Genomic DNA, 23155 nt, shown 5'->3' on the forward strand with positions numbered 1-23155 from the left:
TCTGATCCAGCATTTCCACTTTTCAGAATTCATCTCCAGTAAAAATCTGGATTTATGTGCAGAGATGTACATATGAAGGTGCCTGTTACAATAGTGAAGAGTGAGGACCAACCTAATTATCAGTAGTTACAAGTAAATTATTAATATCAACACATTGGAATTCTGTGACAAGCATATTTTTTCCCCAGGTTTTAAACTGCCATAAAGTACATCAGGCTTTCCTGGTGGCTCAGTTGTAAAGAATCTGCCTGCCAATGTGGGAGACGCAGGAGACTCAAGTTCGATCCCTGGGTCAAGAAGATCCTCTGGAGAAGGAAATGGCTACCCACTCCAGTATTCTTGCCTGGAAGATCCCATGGACAGAGAAGCCCGGCGGGCTACAGTGCATGGGGTCGCAAAGAGTCGGACATGACTGAGTGTGCTCACGTGTGCGCACATGTACACACACACACATCTTACATTAACCATCTTGAATTTACCATCTTAACCAGTTTTCAGGTGTACAGTTAATAGGTGCATCCACACTGATGTGCAGCCGTCACCCGGAGCTCTTGTTATCCTGTAAAATCGAGCCTCTGTGCCCATCAAGCAGTCACTCCCTGCCTGCCACCTCCCTCCTCCTTCCACCTCCCTCCTCCTTCCCAGCCCTTGGCAGCCACTCGTGTACTTTCTGTTTCTTTAAATCTGACTGCCCCAGATCCCTCATGTAAGTGGAATCATAATATTTGTCTTCTGTGACTGGCTTATTTCATTTGGCGTAATATCCTCAGGGTTCACCCATGCTGTAGCATGTGTCAGAATTTCATTCCTATCTGAGGCTGAAAAGTGTTAGTAGGCATTTTTTAAAAATTTAACTTCTGAGTGAATAGTACATCCATCTTTGTAGTACATCCATCCATTCTCTTGAACCCTTCAAATTGAAGAGGAGGGTTAGGAGGCAAGAAAGATGGGAAGTGACTGCAAATGTGTGTCTCTAAGGGGTGATGGCAGTGTTCTCGAATTAGATAGTAGTGATTGATGGAGACCTTTTAATACACTGAAAGCTGCTGACTTATACACACACTTTAAACCAGGGAATTTTATGGTATATGTGAATTATGTCTCAATATCCAGGTGTTGCTAGTGGTAAAGAACCTGCCTGCCAATGCAGGAGACATCAGAGACGAGGGTTCGATCCCTGGGTTGGGAAGATCCCCTAGAGGAGGAAATGGCAACCCACACCAGTATTCGATGAACCTGGCGGGGTACAGTCCATAGTGTCTCAAAGAGTGGGACGTGGCTAAAGCAAATTAGCACACATGCACAAAGCTATCATTAAAAAGTTTTCAATCTCAATTACACCTCCGTTAAAAACATTTTTATGCAGAGTAGAATAAAGTTTCTTACAGGTTGTCCCTCAGTCATTCCAGTCCCTTCCTCCTTCCTTCTCTCCTTCTCTCTCTCCCTCCCTGCCTTCCATACCCAAAATAACATTTAAATTGTTGTGTATAATTCCAGAGGTATTTTTATTTCTTAACGAATATTTTGTTTTTTACTTACAGTAAATACTTATTGTTCCGTCCCTTTTCACCAAAGTGGTAGTAAATTGAACACAGCCAAGCAGGCATCTCTGAAGTCTTTTTCTCTTATTTTTAAAAGTAAAAATGTCTCTTTATTGACTATGTGCTTACTATAGGGGATTTAGATAATACAAGAAAGCATGAAGAAAAATATAAAATCTACCCATAGCCAGAGATAGTCACTGGTAATTGTTTATATTTTTTTAGACTTTTCTCTGCATGTATATACTTTTATAAAAAATAGAATTGATATCATCCTATACTTGCTGTTATGTAGTTTGCTTTTTTTTACACTTAATATGTTGTGAATATAGTTTTTATCAGTAAATGTAAAGCTGCATTTTAAAGTATTGATGCATGATATTAAACTGGGTGGTCATTCCTCATTTACTCAACTCATCACCTATTAATACCCTTTTAGGTTGTTTCTAATTTTGTCAGTGGTTTAAACAACAGTGAGGATCTTTGTACACTTGCCAGATCGTTTCCTTGAGATATTTACTGCTGTTTTACAGTTTGCCAGAAATACTGAACAATGTATGCTTTGACATACCTTGATTTCCATGATGTCATTAGCTCTGTGAAAACATGGTGCAGGTATTTCTATCCTCATTTTAAAGACGAGAAATCTGAAACTATAAAAGATGACCATATGTCCCCAGTTAGGTAGCTGTTTGGTACGAGAGCTGGAGCTGAAGCTAGTGTCTTCTGATTGTGGGCTAGTTTGCTTCCAGCATGGCGCGCTGCCAGGCTTGAATACCTGCCTACCAAGAGTGATTTTCTGTTGTTGCTTCTTCATTTCTAAAAATAGGGTTCTCAATGTAACTTCCTTTTGGATTCTTTGTATAGTGTTCTAGGGGCTTCCCAGGTGGCCCAGTGGTAAAGAATCCACCTGCCAATACAGGAGATGCAGAAGACATCCCTGGGTTGGTAAGATCCCCTCAAGGAGGAAATGGCAACCCACTCTAGTATTCTTGCCTGGGAAATCCCAAGCACAGAGGAGCCCGGTGGCCTACATTTCATTGGGTCGCAAAGAGTTGGACATGACTTAGCGATTGAACAACAACAGCAGCATAATGTTCTAGAATTTATCAATTCAGATTAGAGGTTCATATACTATCTTTAGGGATATAGCTAAAGATACATCCTCAGCAGCATTTTAGGAGTTCATCTGCACAGACATCTTCATATAATTACTCCCCTATATTGTTTTCTTCTTCTGTATAAATAGCTCCCACAGTCTCAGTATTTTGTGGGGTTTTTTTTTTTTTTTTTTTTTGTGGTTAAAGCTTCAGGTTATCTTAGTACCTTTGGGTACTAGCATCCATGGGCTGGGAGGATTGCTTTAATTCGATGCCGGCTCTGTTATTGTGTGATCTTGGGGTGAGTTATATAAGTCTGTGTATGCTTGGTGTCAGCATCAATAAAATTCAAATAATAGTACATGTGTTATAGTGAGGATTAAATAAATGAACACTTAAAGAGTGCTAAGCACATTCTGACATGTACTTTTAAAAAAAATTTTAAATTTTCTATTGGGATAATGTGATAGTTTCAGGTGAACAGTGAAGTGATTCAGCTATACTGGCATGCACTCTTATGTTTATTATTTACTGTCGAAATTTAATTGTAAAGCACTTAAAAGTCATTTGTATTTTGGTATCCCTTGTGGTTTCTGGTGAAATTTTTTTATGGTATGTTTGCATTCCTATAGATTTCCCCTGTCTTTCCCCTTTCCTTTCCTTCAGTTCTAGGTGATACCCTCTATTAATTTTGAAGAGTATCTTTATTTAGTCGTAGCTTAAGCACAGTGAAGAGTTGCTGGAGTCACCTTGTTTCTTGTTGATAATAAACACAAGTTAAATTACTGACATTTTACAGATTGTAAGGGCTTTCCTGGTGGCTCAGATGGTAAAGAATCTGCCTGCAGCGTGGGAGACCTGGGTTCAATCCCTGGGTTGGGAAGATCCCCTAGAAGAGGTCATGGCAACCCACTCCAGTATTCTTGCCTGGAGAATCCCATGGACAGAGGAGCCTGGTGGGCTGCAATTCGTGGGGTCACGAAGAGTCGGGCATGACTGAGTGACAGACACTACAGATAGGAAAGACAGTGTACAGAATAACACGATTCCTGATTTGTTCAGCGCGGGATTCTGAGAGGTGTGGTAGCTGCCTCCTGCCTCCTCTGATCCCGCTCTGTTTGTGCTCCTGGAGGAGGAGGGCTGACCTGGGTCTTGTTTTCTGTCTGGACCCAGCACATGCAGATGACCATCCAGGCTCTCCAGGACGAGCTGCGGATCCAGAGGGACCTGAACCAGCTGTTCCAGCAAGACAGCAGCAGTAGGACCGGCGAGCCGTGTGTGGCGGAGCTGACAGAGGAGAACTTCCAGAGGCTGCACGCGGAGCACGAGCGGCAGGCCAAGGAGCTGTTCCTGCTGCGCAAGACGCTGGAGGAGATGGAGCTGCGGATCGAGACTCAGAAGCAGACCCTGAACGCACGCGACGAGTCCATCAAGAAGCTGCTGGAGATGCTGCAGAGCAAGGGGCTCTCTGCCAAGGCCACTGAGGAGGACCACGAGAGGACACGAAGGCTGGCGGAGGCAGAGATGCATGTGCACCACCTCGAAAGCCTTCTGGAGCAGAAGGAAAAGGAGAACGCTCTGCTGAGAGAGGTGAGTGGCCGCTTTCTCAGCTGTTACGACACTCTTTTTTTCCCTTACTAGTTAGCATCTTGGCCTAGATGAATTTATACGCTCTCTTGAGCTAGTGGAAGGGAACTCCTTCTTTGGTACCTAAATTCTGTACCGATTTCTGTTCTGATTTGCTTTCTTGTGTGAGCTGATGTTGAATGGCATGTATACCAGCTTAATGACTTTCTGGGTTTTTCTTTTCCCCTCTTGTAGACTTATTTTGTTGCTAGAGGGGCACAGAATATTCTTGATTGATTACTCATCTCTTGATTTGTTCATAGAGACACACACAACAAAATCAGAATCAGAGTAGCTAACTATTGCTCAATTTTAAAATGCGTTAATCATTGAAAGTGAGCAGTGACTTCAGTTTTGAGTATGCCTATAAAGTCCTGGGCAGCAGTAATGGATGTTTGCCCTGTGGTTTCTATGGAAACTGTTGCCATGCTATAAAAGATATGTGATAAAAAGCATCTGCTACCATAGAGGCACAGCTGGAGGAATGACATAGAGGCAAATTGCCACTTATTTTCTAGAGAGGAAACTCGGGCTTTAGCTGACCACTGTGACTACTGGTAACGTTTCACTTTTCTATATAATACTTCATTTTAAGAAATCATAACTGAAGAATTCATCTTACGTTGAATTCAAAAAAAAAATTGACCGCTCTCATTCTATGAGGTCAGAGACTTCAGCTAACTTTCACATTGTGAACAATGAAGAAACATAGTTTCTTCAGTATAGGAACGCTTGTTTAAGCAAATGTATTTTATACCCGTGATTATTAAAATGTGTGGTACTGGCACAGTAATAGATAGCTAAATTGATGAGGCAGAATTTCTCTTCTATTTAAAAAATAATATAGTTTTATGATGTATGTTTTGGAATAATGGCCATTGGAAAACAGTTTACGTAGTTACATCAAATTAAATTCTAGATGAAATAAATAGTTACTTTTTAAAAGATGAAAACAACTAGAAGAAAATGTAAGTAAAAAGCTTTTAATATAATCTTGAAATAGGAAAGAATCTTTATTGCCATAGCAAGAAGCTTGAATAATTAAATGTGTGTATGTTAGAAAATACAGTTAACAAAAGTTAAAGTGATTGTTTGGGGTGGAGTTTTGCAATTTGTGGCTCAACTGTTACATAAAGGTTGTTTCCAGAATAGTAAGGTGCTAGAGGCACTTGGCATCACCTTTCTGTTCTCATTTACTCAGCAGGTATCCATGGAGCCTCTAGTTTGTATTTGATCCTGGGATAGGCACTGGGTATACACTTACATTTTTCATGTCAGAACACACCGTTTGTGCCATCCCAGAACTAAATATCTGGAGAGAGACAGTGAACTGATAATTATGAGATGACATAAACTGCTGCTGCTGCTGCTGCTAAGTCTCTTCAGTCGTGTCCGACTCTGTGCGACCCCAGAGACAGCAGCCCACCAGGCTCCCCCGTCCCTGGGATTCTCCAGGCAAGAACACTGGAGTGGGTTGCCATTTCCTTCTCCGATGCATGAAAGGGAAAAGTGAAAGTGAAGTCGCTCAGTCGTGTCTGACTCCTAGCGACCCCATGGACTGCAGCCTACCAGGCTCCTCCGTCCATGGGATTTTCCAGGCGAGAGTACTGGAGTGGGTTGCCGTTGCCTTCTCCTGACATAAACTAGTTGAGTCTAATTATGTCGAGAGAAGGGATTAACAGGGTACGCAAGCATCTTTGAGGAGGTGCCCTTTAAGGGAACACTGAAGAAAGCTGAAACAGTCTTTCTGAGCATTTGTGTAAAACATGTCCTAACCCTAACCTTGGAGAAGGTTAATGGTTTCAAAGGCCTGAGGGGAAGGAGTGTGAGGAGATGAGAAGGCAGAAACCGTATTGTCTCAGGGGGAGGCAGGCATGAGATGTGAGGTTGAAGAGGTCGCCGGGGCCAGGTTCATTCATTCCACTCATCAGGTGTTCATTGGGTGCTCACCCGGGTGCAGAGCACAGGGAAGCCGCAGTGAACACAGTCCTTGCCCTCTGGAGACAGAGCGCTCGCCTCCATGATCCTTGCAGGTGATGCAACAGTTTTATTCAAAGCCAAGAGAAAACTGCCACAGTGTTTAATCAAGGGAGTGATAAGATCTGGTTTAGCTTTTAAAATTTAGTCCGGTTGTTTTGAGCATAGATGGGGGAGGGGGCGTTACAAGTGATCAAGGGAGTCTAGTAAAGACTCTTAATGGCTCTAATCTGGGTTGATGAGTGGTGACTTGAAATGACTGTTGTACATTATAGCACCAGTGTGTCAAGAAAGGTAGAAAGAATTATAAGTTGACAACACTGAGACATCCATAGGTTTTGTTCTTATTAGATTATCGTCCACCTCTGAAAAACAGCAGTAATTCATCAATTCCAAGACTCAGTTTTCCCCATTTTAACATTGTGAAATTAAGTCTTACCTTTGATGGGACTTCCCTGGTGGCTCAGATGGTTAAGGGTCTGCCTGCCATGTGGGAGACCCAGGTTCGATCCCTGGGTTAGGAAGATCCCCTGGAGAAGGAATGTCTATCCACTCCAGTGCTCTTGCCTGGAGAATCCCCATGGACAGAGGAGCCTGGTGGGCTACAGCCTGCGGTTGCAGAGTCAAACACGGCTGAGCAGCTTTCCCTCTCTTTCCCTTGGTGGTGTCTTCGAGGCCCTGTCGGCAAGGCTGCAGTCCTGCTGGACCTGTGCATTCACCGGTCACAGCTGCTCACTTTGTCACCATGTAGCCCATGTTCTGAGCATAGTTGCTATTTTTCTTGTTAACTTTAACTGATGTTCAGTGCCCCTTCAGTAATACTGTGATGTGAATCTGCACTGAAACAAAAAGTTATCCATGTGAGGAAAGTTGTAAAAACAGTTTAGGGTTGTATATGGTTAAACTTTTATGGTTAAATAAGTGAAAAAGAATCTTGCAATCAATATAAAATAAAAATTCTGAATGACTCTGTGAGTCACAATCTATTTGGAAGCATTCCCTTCTTTTCTCTCCAGCACATTGAACAGCAGTTTGCCATACAATCGGTGGCATCTTAGATTTGATGAGATATAGTAACATTAAAATGTTATTCCTATCCAGAAATGTTTGTGTTTAGTTTTCCATTTTGTTCATGACCATGAATCCGTCAATAGCAGGTAAATGATTCCCCCAAACAAAAGCTAAAGAAGGAAAAATAAAATTTAAGTTAATCCTGTATTTTCTGTTTGTAGTGGAAGTACGTTGTTAAAAGTGACTTATGGTTAGATTTTGTCTGTTTACTGGAGTATCTTTCCTTTGATGGGTAGAAGAGTGAAGACATCTGTTGGACAAATAGTGAACTGCAGCCCAGACGTGGTTAGGGCCTGGGGCCCGGGCATGTGGGGTTTTAACAGGCTTTCCAGGTGGTTCTGTGACACACCAAAGTCTGGTTCTCAATCTGTTGGCAGACCATACCTAATCTGGCTATGGAATTCTTGGATCAGCAACCCATATGCAGTCCGAGCATTGTCTATAAGTGGAATAAATATTTCAGGTGTGTGTGTGTTAATGTAGATCCTATTGTGATGAATAAAATACTGGTTTGTATTTACATGTATGCCAATTTTTGTCTGTATAATATTTCAGTCAGCAAACCTTGTTTAGAACAATTGCTGTCATGTTAGTATTTGCAGAAGCATTTGAGGTTAAAAGACCTACTGTGTGACTAGTTCTAGGTAGAAACTCTGACTGACTGACTAGCACATCTGAGGAATGCCTGTCTGTATTACCGGCAGTTGTAAGGTAAAAACAGAGGACTTTAGAGGGAAGAAAGAGAAACAAATAGGCATAGAGAAAAGATGGAAACAGTGGACAAGGAGTAGGGAGAATTAAAAAAGGAAAAGGGTCCCCGGTGAGCGTGCGCTTTGCTAGTAATTTTGGAAAATGCAAACAGCTATATCGCACACCTTAGTGATTCCACTTATTCTGTCTCATTGTGTGTGTGTGTGTGTGTGTGTGTGTGTGATTTGTGCCTCATTTTGGCAGGAGGGTGTGTTTTCTCAGAATGATGCTGTCAGTCGAGGTGGTGAGGGGTTGCAGTGCAGTGCCCTCGCCCGATGTCTGGAGTTCAGGTGTAGGCAGAGTCCTGAGGGCTCTTTCCCACATGTCTGTGTTGAATACCGTCAGCCCTGAACTTGTGCGGAGAATTAAATCTGGTGAAGGGACATCTACCTGTGAACCAGGGGTGCTGGAGGCTAAAACCTGAATGTTGGAAAAAAGAAAGTTCAGACATAAGTACTGCTTTTCAGCCCCGAATACTCCTTTCTCTCAACTGTGTAAGCAAGCTTTGACTTACTTTTAAGAAGAAAGAAAACTACAACAAGAGAGAGGTTTTGTTCCTACCTCGTTCGTTTTCTTTGTCTAGTCATTATTCTTTCGTGTATGGATGAGAGGATTGAAGCCGTTTTCTAGTATGCACCACAGTCGACAGCATGACTGGCTCCAGATAATTCTACCTGTACTTGAATTTGTTTTGAATGAAAGTTTTCAGGCTAAAGAGAGTGAAATAAAGCGAGCACGTAGCATATTCTACTTCTTACATTTGTCTGAATAGTGCTTTCACTTTTATTTCCAGAGTTGTCTCTCTACTGACAGTGCACACGTCAGAGGGATGATGTGTCAGTGGGAAAGGGGAACTGATGAGTCTACCAACTGCAGGATGTATTCACAATGAGCTTCAATGTGCAGGCCTTTGAATGGAAATCTGTTACAACCGATAGGTTTTAAAATGTCTTAGTTGGAAGGTTTTATACCTGCAAATGGTTTAAAGTACACCCAAGTTCCTTGTTAGAGGAGGGTTTCTTTTTATTCAGATGTGCTTTTTTCTTTATGTACTACCGGAATGCTTGCTGGAGTTTAAATGAAATTCTAATTCTAATAGTTCCACCTAAAGCATTTGGAAATTTCCCTAAATTGAAAGTCGGTTGTGGGAAAAAGGTCAGATAAAATTAATTAATTAAAATTAATTCAGTGTCTGAATTATGAGATACTTCTAAGAAATGCAGTTTTAATATTTCAAGTAGATAAATGTGTAGGGTCAGTCAGTCAGTGTTAGTTGCTCAGTCGTGTCCAACTCTTTGGGACCCCGTGGACTGTAGCCCGCCAGGCTTCTCTGTCCATGACTGGCAGGCAAGAACACTGGAGTGGGTTGCCATTTCCTTCTTAGGGGATCTTACCAACCCAGGGATTGAACTTGGGTCTCTTGCATTGCAAGGTGGATTCTTTACCATCTGAGCCACCAGGGAAGCCCTTAGAAGACTTTATTAATAGATGAAGATCAGTTAACAGGTAGCAGGATTCATTTTCTTTTTGTTAATACATTTTTATTAAACATATATTATTAAACATCCATGTGCCCACTTTATCACCTGTTGACCGTGTAGGGCGTGTAGGACAGACTGGAGGCTGGGAGTCACTGATGAGTTTGTTGTCTTAATGCAGGTGGCAGGTGATTGTGGTCTGAACTCATGGGTTCAGATTTTGTCCTGGATTAACATGTTGTGGATTTTTCTGTGTCTCTTAGTGGTCTGTTTTGCCTGGCAAGAGTTAATTGTGGATGAACTTGACTGTTAATGAGACCTATTTTTACATTCTTTTGGGGCTGGCCCAGGTGGTTGTCTCTCCAGGGCTAGCATGTCTCTGCTCAGCGCTGCTGACCTTCTCTCCACTGGGCTGTTTGGAGCTTGAATCTCGACAGCCCCCGTGAGCTCAGGTGGTTGCTCACTCGTTGCTCTCTGATCATTGTTCTGCCCACCAACAGTCGCTCTTTGTCTGACATCATGGAGTCTTTCCCTGTGTACCAATACTTAGCTTTTACCCAAAGACTCCAGGGGACCCTGTTGGATCAGACGCTTTTCCAGCTAGCTTCCTCCTCTCTGTTACTCTGCTTCACATGTTTCCAGCATCTTGGGGACTCGGACCCACTGGTCTGTGTTCCGAGCCCTGCAGGACTGCAGTTTTCCATTTGCCTTCTTCTCTGCACATCACACATCAGATAGCAAGTCTGGATCATAAACTCATTAGTTTCTCTTCTCTCAAGGATCATAGTCCTCTGCTGCTTGTCTTCCAATGTCTGAAAACAGTTGCTTCATGCATTTTTGTCTAATTTTAACATAGTTTACACCAGGAGGCCAGTCCTCTATCCATTACGGTCAGATTGTGTTGACCTTGTAGAGTGATAAGAAAATGGGAAACTCATTGAAGGATTTAATGACAAGTGCCATCATCTGTTGATGCTTTTTCAAGATTACCCCATTGCTTTCTTTAAAATGGACAGAAGAAATGGAAAGAAGGTTAACTTGATGCTGTTGTAATAATCTAGGTTTGAACTAGGCTGGAAATGGAGTGAAATGGTAAATTTGAGTATTTTGAAGATGGAACAGTTAGGATCTGCTCTGGAAGGTGGTAGGAGATAAGGATCTGGGAGGACTTGAAGGAGACCCTCTGGTGTTTGGCTTGAGCCACCAGGAGGCTAGTGTCCTTTCAGGACATGGGCAAGACTCACCAGTCTTCAGAAGAGGGGCCAGGTTAAAGAGGAGGAAATCAGGAGTTTTGTTTTGGATGAGGTAAGTTTGAGTGACCCGGTGGACATCTGTATAGTGTTGTCAAACAGGCAGAGCAGAGGGCAGGCCTGGGCATTCGCCAGCACTGCTGAGATGGAAGGCACCCATGTGGTCACTTGGGCTATCCCAGGGGACTTGGGAAGTACCGGCTGACTGAGAGACAGTCTCAGAGTCTGACAGGAAAGGTTCATAACTTCAGGTGGAATCTCTTGAAGATTCTTACTGTGGTGCTTTTCCACCTCTTTCCTTCCTTTCTGATCCTGAACTCACGGAAATTTGGATTAAAAAAGTAGCTCTGTTTTTTGACACTGGCTGACCATAGACTACTTTGGACACTCATTCAGTAGCCTTACCCTCTTTTTCTTTCTGACCATGGCCCCTACGAAACCGGAGGTGTCCATTGTGGGCAGCCAGGGGCCTGTGGTTCTCGGGCAGATGTTATGCAGAGGATGCTGTCCACACAGATGTCTCAGTAGCTTGTGCCTTGCGCACTGGACTGCTGTGACTTCTCCTTTTGAAAAGGGAATATTTCTAATCCCCTTATTGGATTGCTTAGTGTCTTGAAAATACGCTGCCGAGCCGTGTGGAAGAGCGATGCACCAACCTGGGACATGCCGGAGCACCACCTGTCGTGATGGCTGAGGCCTCTGGGGCACACTGTGTGTATACCCAGGGGCTCAGAGATGGGGCCCTCCCGTCCCCCTTAGCTGAGGGCAGTGGGCTTCCTGGTCCGCAGGGAGACAGGAGGTGATCAGTGTCTCACAAGGCTGGGGAAGGCATCTCTGCATGCAACTACTACTCCCTCGCCACCCCTACCTTCTTTGGGGAAAATAGGAGTGAAGAGGAGGACACTTACTCTCTTTCTTGCTTTTTGTGTTTAGGAGATGCATCGGAGATTTGAGAATGCCCCTGATTCTGCCAAAACTAAAGCCCTGCAAACTGTTATTGAAATGAAGGTAAGTGGGAACCTAATAAGGAACCTTACTGCATCAGTTCGCACTTTCCAGTGATCACACTTTGATGTGTGAGTTTTAGAAAGCGGTACTTAGTTCACTCACGTTGTAGACGGAGAAGAAATAGACTTCATGAGCACGACACATGAAAAGAGCTTCAGTTTCATTTCCTCTTGCCCAGCATTTCTTGGAATCAGCTCTTCTCAAACCTTTTGGTCTCAGGGTCCCTGTTCTCTTAAAATGACTCATCTTGCTTGTTTTTAAGAAATTGTCTGCCAGGTACTTCCCTGGCGGTCTAGTGGTTAAGACTCTGTGCTTCCACTGCAGGGCGCCTGGTTTGGATCCCTGGTTGGGGAACCAAGATTCTGCATGCTACGAGGCGCAGCCAGAAAGAAAAAAAGAAAGGAAAATGTCTATTCTTCTCTCAAGTAAGGCTGTGCTGTGCTTAGTCGCTCAGTCGTGTCTGACTCTTTGCATCCCCTTGGACTGTAGCCCACCAGGCTCTTCTGTCCATGGGATTCTCCAGGCAAGAATTCTGGAGTGGGTTGCCATGCCCTCCTCCAGGGGATCTTCCCAACTCAGGGATCAAACCCAGGTCTCCCACATTGCAGGTGGATTCTTTACCATCTGAGCCATCAGGGAAGCATAGGGTTTCGTGAAAAAAAGTACTTGATTCAGTTGCAGCCCATCGAGTGTCCTGGGAGCCGTGTCATACTCCGGACACAGCAGACAGACCTGGCCCCTTCCCCTTTCCTTACACAGAATGGTGAAAAGATGTGTGCTTAAGGGTTAAGCATATGAGAAGTCACAATCAGGGACATTGTTAAGTGAGCCAGCGTTCTGAAAATGTTCTTTCTTCTTTGTCTGTTTGCCCGAGGGCGCTGACCCTGAGAACACGCTGCCTGCCAGCATGGTTTCATGCTGTTGCCATTGTCCTAAGGCACCCAGTCTGTTGTCTGTCTTCTACCTTCATTGCACATAGTAGCACGGTGGAAAAGGCCCACAAGTCAGAGAATTACTATGAAAAGAGTTTTGGCTTTTCAAAAGGGCTGGGAGGCACCCCCGGGTTCCACGGACCTCTGCTTTAAGTACTGAGTAGTTAGAAATCTTTAGGCTGAATGTAATGGTGCTTGGTGATGAAGAGCTTGCCTTCTGTGTGAAATCCCTTGGATTAAAAACCTGGCTTTGTGTAATCAGCCGTATGATGTAGAACAGGTAACCCAACCCCTCTATGCCTCAGTTTCTTTACTGATAAATGGTGATGATACTAGTACCTATCCCATGGGCTGTTTGTAGTTTAAATTCTTTAAAACAACTAAAACACTTCGAACAGGGCCTGGTACATAGTAAACATTCAGTCAGTGTTAGCTGCTGCTGCTGTTATAGTTTTTATTAACAGCATATTCTTTCTTACAAGAGCGGAAGACTCTTACAGACAAGGACCCTCCCTCCTCTCCTTTCTCCCTCATCTCTGTTTCTCTTTTTACCTTCTTCACGTCCCCTAAATAGTTTAATGCAGTATTTTGCATCGTGCACCTTCATTTAATATCTGTTAAATATTAAATATTTGTTAATATTTGTTAAATATTCACGTGAATATTTAGTTTTTGGTATATAAATAGTTCTGTGTAAATAGATGCTTCTCAAGTACAGTTACAATAGTGATTTTCTTAGATGGTTTCCTGTTAAAACTGTTTATATTGTATACATCTGTATTCTCACTGGGGAAAGAGTTTTCCAGACAAATTCCAAATTAGTGGATTCTGGGTTCTTTGTAGTCAGACAATTAATAGTCTTGAACGTAATCTTATAAAGAGCCTTTGGGAAGGTTGGACTGCATTCTCACGTTCCCTAGTGGTTATTTGCGCATATTATTTACCGAGCCCATTGGAACCTAAGAGGGAAGCACATGGCAGAGCCCACGTTCACAGTCATCTTGCTTGCCTCTGACAGCACGGAAACGCAGTGGATCTATTTTAAGTTGTGTTAACCTCCAGCCATTTTGCTAAGAAGCAAGAGACGGAGATGCCAGTGGCCCAGTGGGGTCAGGTGGATGTTATATTGAAATCACAACCGAAGACGCTGAGATGCAGCTGAGACAACTTTTGAAAAAAGGTTGAGGATTTGGGAAATTTAACAAGGAGCAGAGGATTTCAGTGGGTTCAGTTGATTATTGTTGGGGAAGAACAGAGTATTAAGATGGTAGAGGATTTATTTATCTAGTTATCATCCGTTCTAAAACCTCCTTTGGAATGACTGTCCTCAAATAAACCCAGCCTGAGGACCAGTTGGTGCCAGAACTAGTCCAGCGTATCAGGCATGGCAGGAGCTCTTTTTGGGCAGTCAGAGCTGGAATCTTAGTCCTTTCTGCGTGATCTTGGGGTGTGAGAAATGGTCCAGCTGATCCAGTCCACAGCTGCCCATCAATGTGTGTTGGGATTCAGGGAGAAGATGGGAAATGTGTCCTGGCCAGGGCCTTGTGGGGCTTCATAGAGGAAGGGGCTGCTGATGTGCGGGGCCACAGTTCTTAGCTGGAGGCTGTTTGACGTGTGTGGCACCCTAGTGGTGCTAGAAGTATGCCCCCTCTCTCTGCTTCCCCTTTCATTGCCGCCCAGGCTGCTGTCAGAGGAGAGCCATGTATCCGTTTCTTCATTGGCAGGTTAATTACATGCCTGTTTCTATTATTGTAGTTATTCTTGAGGGACAACATCTTGATTTACCCAGGAAGATTTATAGTCATCTTAATTTTCAGATAGTGCATTTGAAGTCGTTTATTTATTCTCTGTGAGCCGGGGTAATTTTAAACAGGTAAATCAAAATCCTCGTTCAAGGGGGCTTCCCTGCTGGCTCTGTGGTAAAGAATCTGCCCGCCAATGCAGGAGGCGTGGGTACAGGCCCTGGTCTGGGAAGACCCCACAGGCCATGGAGAAACTAAGCCCTGTGCCACAGCTACTGAAGCGTTTGTGCGCGGAGCCCATGCTCTGCAAGAGAAGCCCCTGCAGTGAGGAGCCCACACGTGGTAACTAGAGAATAGCCCCTGCTGGCCACAACTAGAGAAAAGCCCAAGCAGCAATGAGACCCAGCACAGCCAAAAATACATAGAATACTAAGAAGTAATGGCAGTGTTACTTACGTCAGTCAAATATTAAAAAAAATCCTAGTTCAGATTTAGAATGTCTCTGATTGTATTAATACAATATGTTTAATTTTGAACCAAATGTAAGTTTCATTTGAATAGTTTTGTAAATGAAAATGTTTGTTGTATTATTTTTAAAGGTAATTCAATGCAAGTCGGAGGAATTCAGCCCTTACCTCTCCCCTGAACCTAAAAATAGTTATAACTGTCTAATGATAAGTCTTTTAACTCTTATCTGCATGCTTTCAGATAGCAAGGAAAGTAAGTCACGACAGCCTGGAGGTAAAGTGAAAAAACAAGTCAATCTCAAAATTTCTTCCTGAGGGAATGGTTTTTCAGAATTTCCAGATAAAATAAAGTTCTACTTAATTTATGCTCTTTAAGGTCTTTATTTCATAGGTGAATAAGCATATGCAACTATCGATGTAAAAATATCTGTTCTTTTTTGGAGTTTTTCTGTAACTTATGACATCTAAAGTAATCTGGGGATAAGCTAGGTACCGTGACAGACAAATCAAGAAAATGGTATAGAAGGTATTGTACTGGGAGGTGGATATTTGTGGTGAGGCTGATTTACAAGAACAGTGATGTTTCTTTTTAAAAATGACTATGAAATATTTCAAACTCATGGTGAAGTTTAGAGAATAAGTAAGATTACTAACACAGTAGCACTCCCCCTTGTCTATGAGGGGTATGATCCAAGACCCTCAGTGCATGGCTGAAGCCACAGATAGTATAATACCATACCCTGTATATTCTGTGTTTTCCCCTTGTACATTCCTTGGATACACTTTATAAACTAGGCACAGTGTAGGGGATTAACAATAATTAATGATAAAATAGAACAGTTAGAACAGTATACTTTATGAAAAGGCGAGTGGTCTCATCCTCTCTCGGTTTCTTACTGTTCAACTCTGGTGCTGTCTCCGTCTAAACTAAGTGCTTACCATGCACGGTAGCCTTAACTTTTGCACTTTGAGGTACAACAGCAAAACTAGTATGAATTTCTTGTTCCTTCATCACAATCTCACTGATGGAAGGTTCATCTGTACTGTAGATCTTAGCAACCTCAGCGTATTTTTTTTTTCCTTAGTGAGAACTTCCATTTTTCCAGTTAAAAGAAGCATCTTATGGCTTCTCTTTGGCTATTCTCAGTTGCCAGCATCACTACGCTTGTGCTGTGGGTCACTTGAACACAAGCACTGCGATGCCGGGACAGTCTGTCTGATGACCAAGACTCCCACTCGGTGACCAGTGGGCAGGGATACAGTGGACGAAGAGGTGACTCATGTCCTGGGGTGACAGAGGTGTGCGACTTCATCATGTTGATCAGAACAGCAGTGTGCAATTTAAAACTAATGAATCACTTCTTTCTGGAATTTTCCATTTGGTACTTTCAGACCACAGTTGATCTCGGGTAACTGAAACCATGGAAAGCCAAACCACAGAAAGCAAAACGGGATAAGACAGGACCACCGTAGGGTAAACTGCAGCTGTTGATGTAATTAACAGTTCATCCCTTTGCTTTTCTGCAGTGGGATGTTATCAGAGGTTTGTGATTGTAGATGGACACATTACTGTAAGTCTTCAAAACCTTCTTACTCTTCTCCCTACTCCACTGGGAGCAGAGATAAACCTTTTCAGGTTTCCAGGTAAAATGGTAAAGTATTACAACCTGGAAAGGTTTTTCTGTTAATATCACAGATGTTTTCACTACAAGTTTGTTGACCATAAAGTGCTCAGAAACTTCCAACCAGTTGTCCATTGCTTCTGCCTCTTTCATTAATACTGTTAGCTTTAATCAGAAGGGCACAGAGGAAGGAATTCAAGAAAAAACATACTATGTCCAGGAAGGATAGACTTCAGAAGGAGGGCACCTCTTGTAGCTTTTCTACGTATATGTTGATCTTGATTAAATTTCACACTGTAAAGACCGGCTTGTTCACCCTCGCTGATTTTTCGCGAAGACGTTAATGTCTCAATCTTGTGTTGCCCTCAGGATTCCAAAATCTCCTCTATGGAGCGTGGGCTCCGAGACTTGGAAGAGGAGATCCAGATGCTGAAATCCAACGGGGCTTTGAGTACTGAAGAGCGAGAGGAGGAGATGAAGCAAATGGAGGTGTACCGGAGCCATTCTAAATTTATGAAGAACAAGGTAATGGTGTGAGATACCTGATTTTTAAAGGGGGAGGGGGTTGAAAAACTGACGTGTATTCCTGCCTCTTTAGTGATGATGGACCTCACACTACTTTATCAGGCTTTAGGGAAGAATACTTGAAACGTAATTCTTTCAGATAAAACTTTCCCAGTATTAACGTCAGAATTACTGATGTTGTATGGATATTTCAAATTTCACTTAAAATTACTTGTGTGAGGCTAGGTGTGTATTATCATGGTTTAGCACTTCATGTCTGTCAGTATTTCTGAGGCAAGCAGAATTACATCCAGATGAGTTTTTCTCCCTGTATGAAAGATCACATTCTCTTGTGAAACAGTTTAAAAGTCAGAACACCAAAAGGCTGAACCCATCCCTCTTTCCCCCCCCTGAAATGGCTTAAATAAAATCACATCTTCCCTTCAAACACAGTCCTTAAAGGAAAGTCCTCTGCGCTCCCCCTTGGGGAAGAGCCGTGCATATCAGGTTTATTGTTTCCCGCATGCACTTGGCTGTATGTACAGTAAGGAAGGCTGAGACACGGCAGTCTGCATTATAACCTCCGTCACAGTATTCCTTCCTTAGATCCAAAGGCACTTAGTTTGATTTTCTCAACTATTTTAGGCAAGTTGGAGGATTTAGTTTATTACCGTTATCAGTTTATCAGGTTTGTGGTGTTTTAATTAAAGATCATAATTTCAGTTATAAAATATTAGCTAGAAAATAAGTATCCCCCCAACACGCCCTCCCCCCAATATCCCAATTGTGTCAATTCCCCAGTTTCTCAGAAGTGGAAACTGTTCCTCTAATGGTACAGTTTCTGGCTTCTTGCTGTGATCCCCATACCTGTAGAATATTCCTCTTTTATCTTAAGAATCCGTTATGTGTGACCACAGCCAGTTAGTTTCATGTAACTTCCAGAACTGAAAAATCCACACATCCAAATTTCTGTTAGCTTGATTTGTCTCTCTCACTTGAGAAAAAAATAAAATATTGTCTTTGCTGCCCGTTTGCCAGTTAGCACATTCCAGTCCCTGAAAAATGCCCTGTGAAAAGAGCAAACCCATCCAGGGGTCCTTTGAAGAGGGAATTAGGGGAACCAATCTGATTGTGTTCTATGAGTTATTGTTGTTTCCAGTTCCTGCTCTGGCTCAAAAGCAGGTAAGACGACGACCCAAGTTGACACCTGAGTGAAAAGGAATAACAATGTCGTGACAGGTAGAGCAACTGAAGGAGGAGCTAAGTTCCAAAGAGGCCCAAGGGGAGGAGCTGAAAAAGAGAGCGGCTGGTCTGCAGGCCGAGGTCTTTGCCGTAAGATCTACCCTTTGCGTGCCGTGGTCCCGCGGCGGGACCTGCGGCTGGCTCTGGGTGCTCCCCCTCCCTCTGTGGTTGGCATTTCTGCCCGGCGCTGCACTAACCAGCCCGCGCTGCTCTTTAACCGACTCCTCTTCCCCCTCTGTGTGCCGTGAGCCATGCGCACTCCGGAGGGCCTGTCCTTGGTTCTCCATCGTTGCTCTGTCACTGCGTGGATGGCTCTTCAAAGCTTGTTTTTTCCCCTCGGCTCCTTTCCTGTCACCAGACACCTGATGTATGTGGACAGTCTCTTTCTCTTCTTAGGTACAAAGACTGTGCAGATGTTCTAGGTCCACGACCCAGGGTTTGTTTGAATCTCGCTTCTTGAGTGAAGTGCTTTACCCTGCTAGATAGACATCACCTCTTAAGTCCCCGATAGGTGATTTTTGCAACACATTTTACTTTTCTGTGGAACAGATGTCTAGGAAGTGGTTAGCTTAATTTATAATTATCTAGTAAATTAGTCTCCAAATCTAGTTCCATCTCCTGTCTAGAGAAGTTGGAATTCCACTTCAAACTGTGATAAAATGATTATTAAAAAAATAGCTAACACTTGGGTACTTACTATAAGCATTTTGTAACCTACTAAGTTAGATATAGATAGATATATTATCAACCCAGTCTATAGATGAAGAAACTGAGGGCACACAGGGGTGCTCAGGATACTCAGCTAGTGAGAGGCAGTTTGATTTTACACAAGCCCTCGAGTGCCAGGACCTGTGCCAGTAGGGCCTGCACGCCTCTGCCCTGAGCTAGTCGGGCACACGTTTGTCTCACAAGTGTCAGGGGAAAAATGCATCTGAAAATAATGGTGGGATAAGACTGGAATGCAGCATTTAAAAAAAACAAAAACTTGTGCTAATTTGGTGTGTTCGCTATTTATTTATTGACCCCTTTGTAGTGTAGATAGAAAAGTGAGATATTTTGTCTAAAAGGGTCCAATTTGGTTTGTGGTAACCATGAATTGTCCAGAGGAAAAGTTGATCTATAACTTTTTTTTCCCTCAGCTATTATTATTAATATCTTTTTGTGTCAAACAAGAGGCTAAACATCCCATACATTTTTTTCTTGTTTGTTTAACCTGTACACGATATAGTGGCACAGGTTTGCTTTCTCCCCATCTTACTGATCAGGAAACCAAGGCTTAGAGAGGAAATTATTGTAGAGGACACATTTATCCTTACTTGGGATTGACTGCAAAGCCTTGTACTCCTAACTTTGCTTTTTTTTTTAACTTCTTATTGTATATTGATGGATAGCCAGTGAATACTGTTGGGACGGTTTCAGGTGAACAGCAAGGGACTCAGTCATAGGTATACCTTATCCGTTCTCCCCCAGCTCCTCCTCCCATCCGGGCTGCCACGTAACATTGTATGCTCTTAACTTCTAGGCAAATTTTGTGCTTCCAAACTCTTCTGTTTAGAATGTTTTCTTCTCTTTCTCAGTCTTTATGGTCAGTATAGTATTATTTGAGGATTATTTAATAATGCAGATGAGGAAACTGAAATTTTATGTTTACTTTTGATCACATGGTCAGAGATAGCTGGAAATTTGAGTCATCTATAAGCCATGGGTTCTTTTTGTTGTTGTTATCCAATTTTTTTTTTTTTTTTTGTATTGGGATTAAGCCATAGGTTCTTTAGTTGATGAGGTGGGAACGTTCCTCGTGTATATTCATTCATACAACAAGTGCGTTTTTCATGCCTTCTGTTTGTTAGGGATGGGATAACACCCTGTGTGTGTTTTATTGGTAAAGGGGTATCGTGAAATGATGCCACACCACCAGTACGTGGTGACTCCTGGGCACCTTTCTGTATTTCAGGGTGGAGACAGCTGCTGTTGGCAATGATCTTCCTCTGATGTCAGTAGTATCAGCCAGTACTTTGCATTCAGTGAGCTCACAGGAATACTTGTTGAATGAATGAATAATTAGATTTATAAATAGAGATTTCATGCATATGAGGAAAATGCTTGACTTCCTGCTGAAACAGAAGAGTAAATTAGAAATTTATTTTTAGTGCCCCTTAAAAAAGTCTAATTTTAATTACAGTAAAATTTATTTCATACTTTCTCATGGGAAATTGTTCTCAAACGCTTTGGCCCTAGTGCCTAAGATTATCGCAGCCAAAATAGTTTAGATACATTCAACTTGAAAAAAAACGTTTTTTGTTTCCTCAGTGATACTGTGATTACTGACTTCTTACCAAGTTTATACTTCCAGTAATTAGTCTGTATTTTAGTGCATGAATGCCTTGCCCCAGGCAGTAAACATAATGTAAAAGCAGATGTCATTACTGTTACGTTAGCTTACATTTAGAATAAAAGACTAAAAATTCTTAGAAACACAGTAGAATGTAAAGGAGATGTTTGAATTGAAATGTTTTCTAAGTCCAGATGGGACTTCTCTGGTGGTTCAGTGGTGAGACTCTGACTTCCAGTGGACAGAGCACAAGTTGAGTTTCTGGTCAGGGAGTTGAGATCCCACGTGCCATGCAGCACAGCCAAAAAAAAGCAAAATTGTTCACTGTTCTGTCAGTTAATCAAATCTTTGGGCTTTCCTGGTGGCTTGGTATTAGAGAAGCTGCCTGCCAGTGCTGTAGACACAAATTTGGTCCCTGGGTCAGGAAGATCCCCTGGAGGAGGAAGTGGCAATCCACACTCCAGTATTCTTGCTTGGAGAATCTCATGGACAGAGGAGCCTGGCAGGCTACAGTCCACGGGGTCGCAAGGAGTTGGACAGAACTTAGCAACTAAGCAACAGACATGTCAAGAGGAGAAAAATTTGTGGGAGGGGGGTGAGTGGCACCTGTTGATTTATGGATTACTCTGTCAGAGTAATTCAACTTCAAATTACACATACAGACTCTTAACAGAATGAGATTTTATGCATTCTTTATTTAGGTTATGTACTTTTATCCATTTAGTTGATACGACATGTTGTAGGTGATACAACTTTGTAGGTGGAGTCTTTTTTTTAGGTCAGTATCCCTAACTCCTCAAAATGATACGATTTTTTTTTTTAAAGCACATTTATAATGCTTTGTAACTCTAAAAGTGGCTTTTTGAGACAGAGACTTCATGTAAACTTTCATTTCAGAATGAAAAGAAAAAAGAACTGCAATAGCAGCTTTTGAGTTTAAATAGCCATGCTAGGAAGTTTCTTTTTTCTCTCTGTACTACATCTACACTAATCCTGCTTTAATTATGATTTGAAGTTTATTATGATTTGAAGTTTATTATGACTTAATAAAATGAAAACTGTTTTAGTCATGATCAGATGTTTACTGTTATCTAATCATCATTATCTAAGTGACCTGGGATTTTTCGTCATCCATTCCTTTTCTAAAGGATTTCAAAAAGTTTAGAAGACAGTAAATGAAAGCTGGGAATTTTCCTATTAGTTGAATAAGCTTTGATTTTTTTGGGGGGGGGGGGTGGTCATCTAAGATTAGATGATGCAAAAAGATGAATTGTGCCCTGTCCTAAAATTAATGCTGCATATCTCGACCTGGATCTGTCTGAGATCCAGATTAGAGGTTCTTGGTTTTATTTCTTTTTTCCTTACACTGTTTTATTTTTCTTCTCTAGATTGGTCAGGTGAAGCAGGAGCTGTCCAGAAAGGACACGGAACTACTAGCCCTGCAGACAAAGCTGGAAACCCTCACCAACCAGTTCTCAGACAGCAAACAACACATCGAAGTGCTCAAGGAGTCCTTGACGGCTAAGGAGCAGAGGGCTGCCATCCTGCAGACCGAGGTAGAGGCGTGCTAGGGTCTGCAGGGATACCGTTCCTGGGCACGTTGGCACTTGTGTTACGTGTGCACTTTTTGTGTTGAGATATGGGAGCTGTGGATACTGTTGTGAGAGATTCTATAGCAGTGCGATCAGTTATTGTACTAGACTATAATCATCTTGTTTCTGTCATTCTTGGATCTAACAAATTAAAACCAGTGCAGTTTACATATATTTTTGATGTTTCTAAATATACTTTAGGACTTCCCAGGTGACTCTGTGGTAAAGAACCTGCTTGCCAATGCTGGAAACAGGAGACGCAGGTTTGATCCTTGGGTTGGGAAGCTTCCCTGGATAAGGGAATGGCAACACACTCTAATATTCTTGCGTGGAGAATTCCAAGGACAGAGAGGAGATTGGCGGGCTGTAGTCCATGGGGTCAGAAAGAATCAAACCTGACTGAGCATGCACACATTAAGAAATGAAAAGATAGTTGTAAAAATGTTTGTTCTCACCCATGGTAAATCTTGCAGTCATGAATGACCATGAGCTTGGGCAGCCTGTGTTGGGTTATTAAGTGTCCTTAATTTTTGGTACTATGAATAGCTTTAAGTACGCAAACTGTGGAATACAAAAATGTTCAAGATTCATCTCGTTTTGAACAGATTATTAGATGTGTGCCTTCACGTCCTGTTTGAAAATAGGGTTATCATTTTTAGAAATCTTAGAAGATGACCTAGGCTGTCAGCCTAGATTTAGATAAGAACATACCCAATAATTTCATACAGATGAGAATCTGTCATATTTGCAATGATGATGCTGTTCGGATTTACTGTCTAAAGGAAAATATCTTCTAAAGAGCTCAATGACGTAGAGAATTTAGGTAGGAGTAGGTAAGCAGTTCTGCTTTCAGTTCAGTTACTCAGTCATGTCCTACTCTTTGCCAACCCGTGGACTGTAGCACTCCAGGCCTCCCTGTCC

At 42.4% G+C, this 23155-nt stretch overlaps 1 protein-coding gene and 1 long non-coding RNA gene across 11 annotated transcripts in view; one reads left to right on the forward strand and one right to left on the reverse strand.

Annotated features, from left to right (window-relative positions):
- ERC1 (ELKS/RAB6-interacting/CAST family member 1) overlaps positions 1–23155 on the forward strand; it is a 267450-nt gene that overhangs the window by 58646 nt on the left and 185649 nt on the right. For 6 of the 9 annotated variants that reach the window (XM_019961732.2, XM_070788687.1, XM_019961735.2 and 3 more), the window contains exons 3-7: positions 3815–4231; positions 11727–11801; positions 16934–17089; positions 18308–18391; positions 22031–22198. In XM_019961732.2, coding sequence (XP_019817291.2) covers positions 3815–4231; positions 11727–11801; positions 16934–17089; positions 18308–18391; positions 22031–22198 — 900 coding nt within the window. The remainder of the gene's footprint in view (positions 1–3814; positions 4232–11726; positions 11802–16933; positions 17090–18307; positions 18392–22030; positions 22199–23155) is intronic. The other 3 variants (XM_070788689.1, XM_070788688.1, XM_019961734.2) reach the window with 1 other exon arrangement.
- Positions 1516–8824, reverse strand: LOC139182973 (uncharacterized). 2 transcript variants are annotated; one of them, XR_011566479.1, is made up of 3 exons: positions 8627–8824; positions 6684–7083; positions 1516–2194 (listed from the first exon to the last, which is right to left on the reverse strand). It is a non-coding gene; the product is annotated as an uncharacterized lncRNA (long non-coding RNA). The 2 variants fall into 2 exon arrangements; XR_011566478.1 differs by having other exon boundaries at positions 1516–7083.

This window comes from Bos indicus, chromosome 5 (assembly GCF_029378745.1).
Source record: "Bos indicus isolate NIAB-ARS_2022 breed Sahiwal x Tharparkar chromosome 5, NIAB-ARS_B.indTharparkar_mat_pri_1.0, whole genome shotgun sequence".
Lineage (NCBI taxonomy): Eukaryota > Metazoa > Chordata > Mammalia > Artiodactyla > Bovidae > Bos > Bos indicus.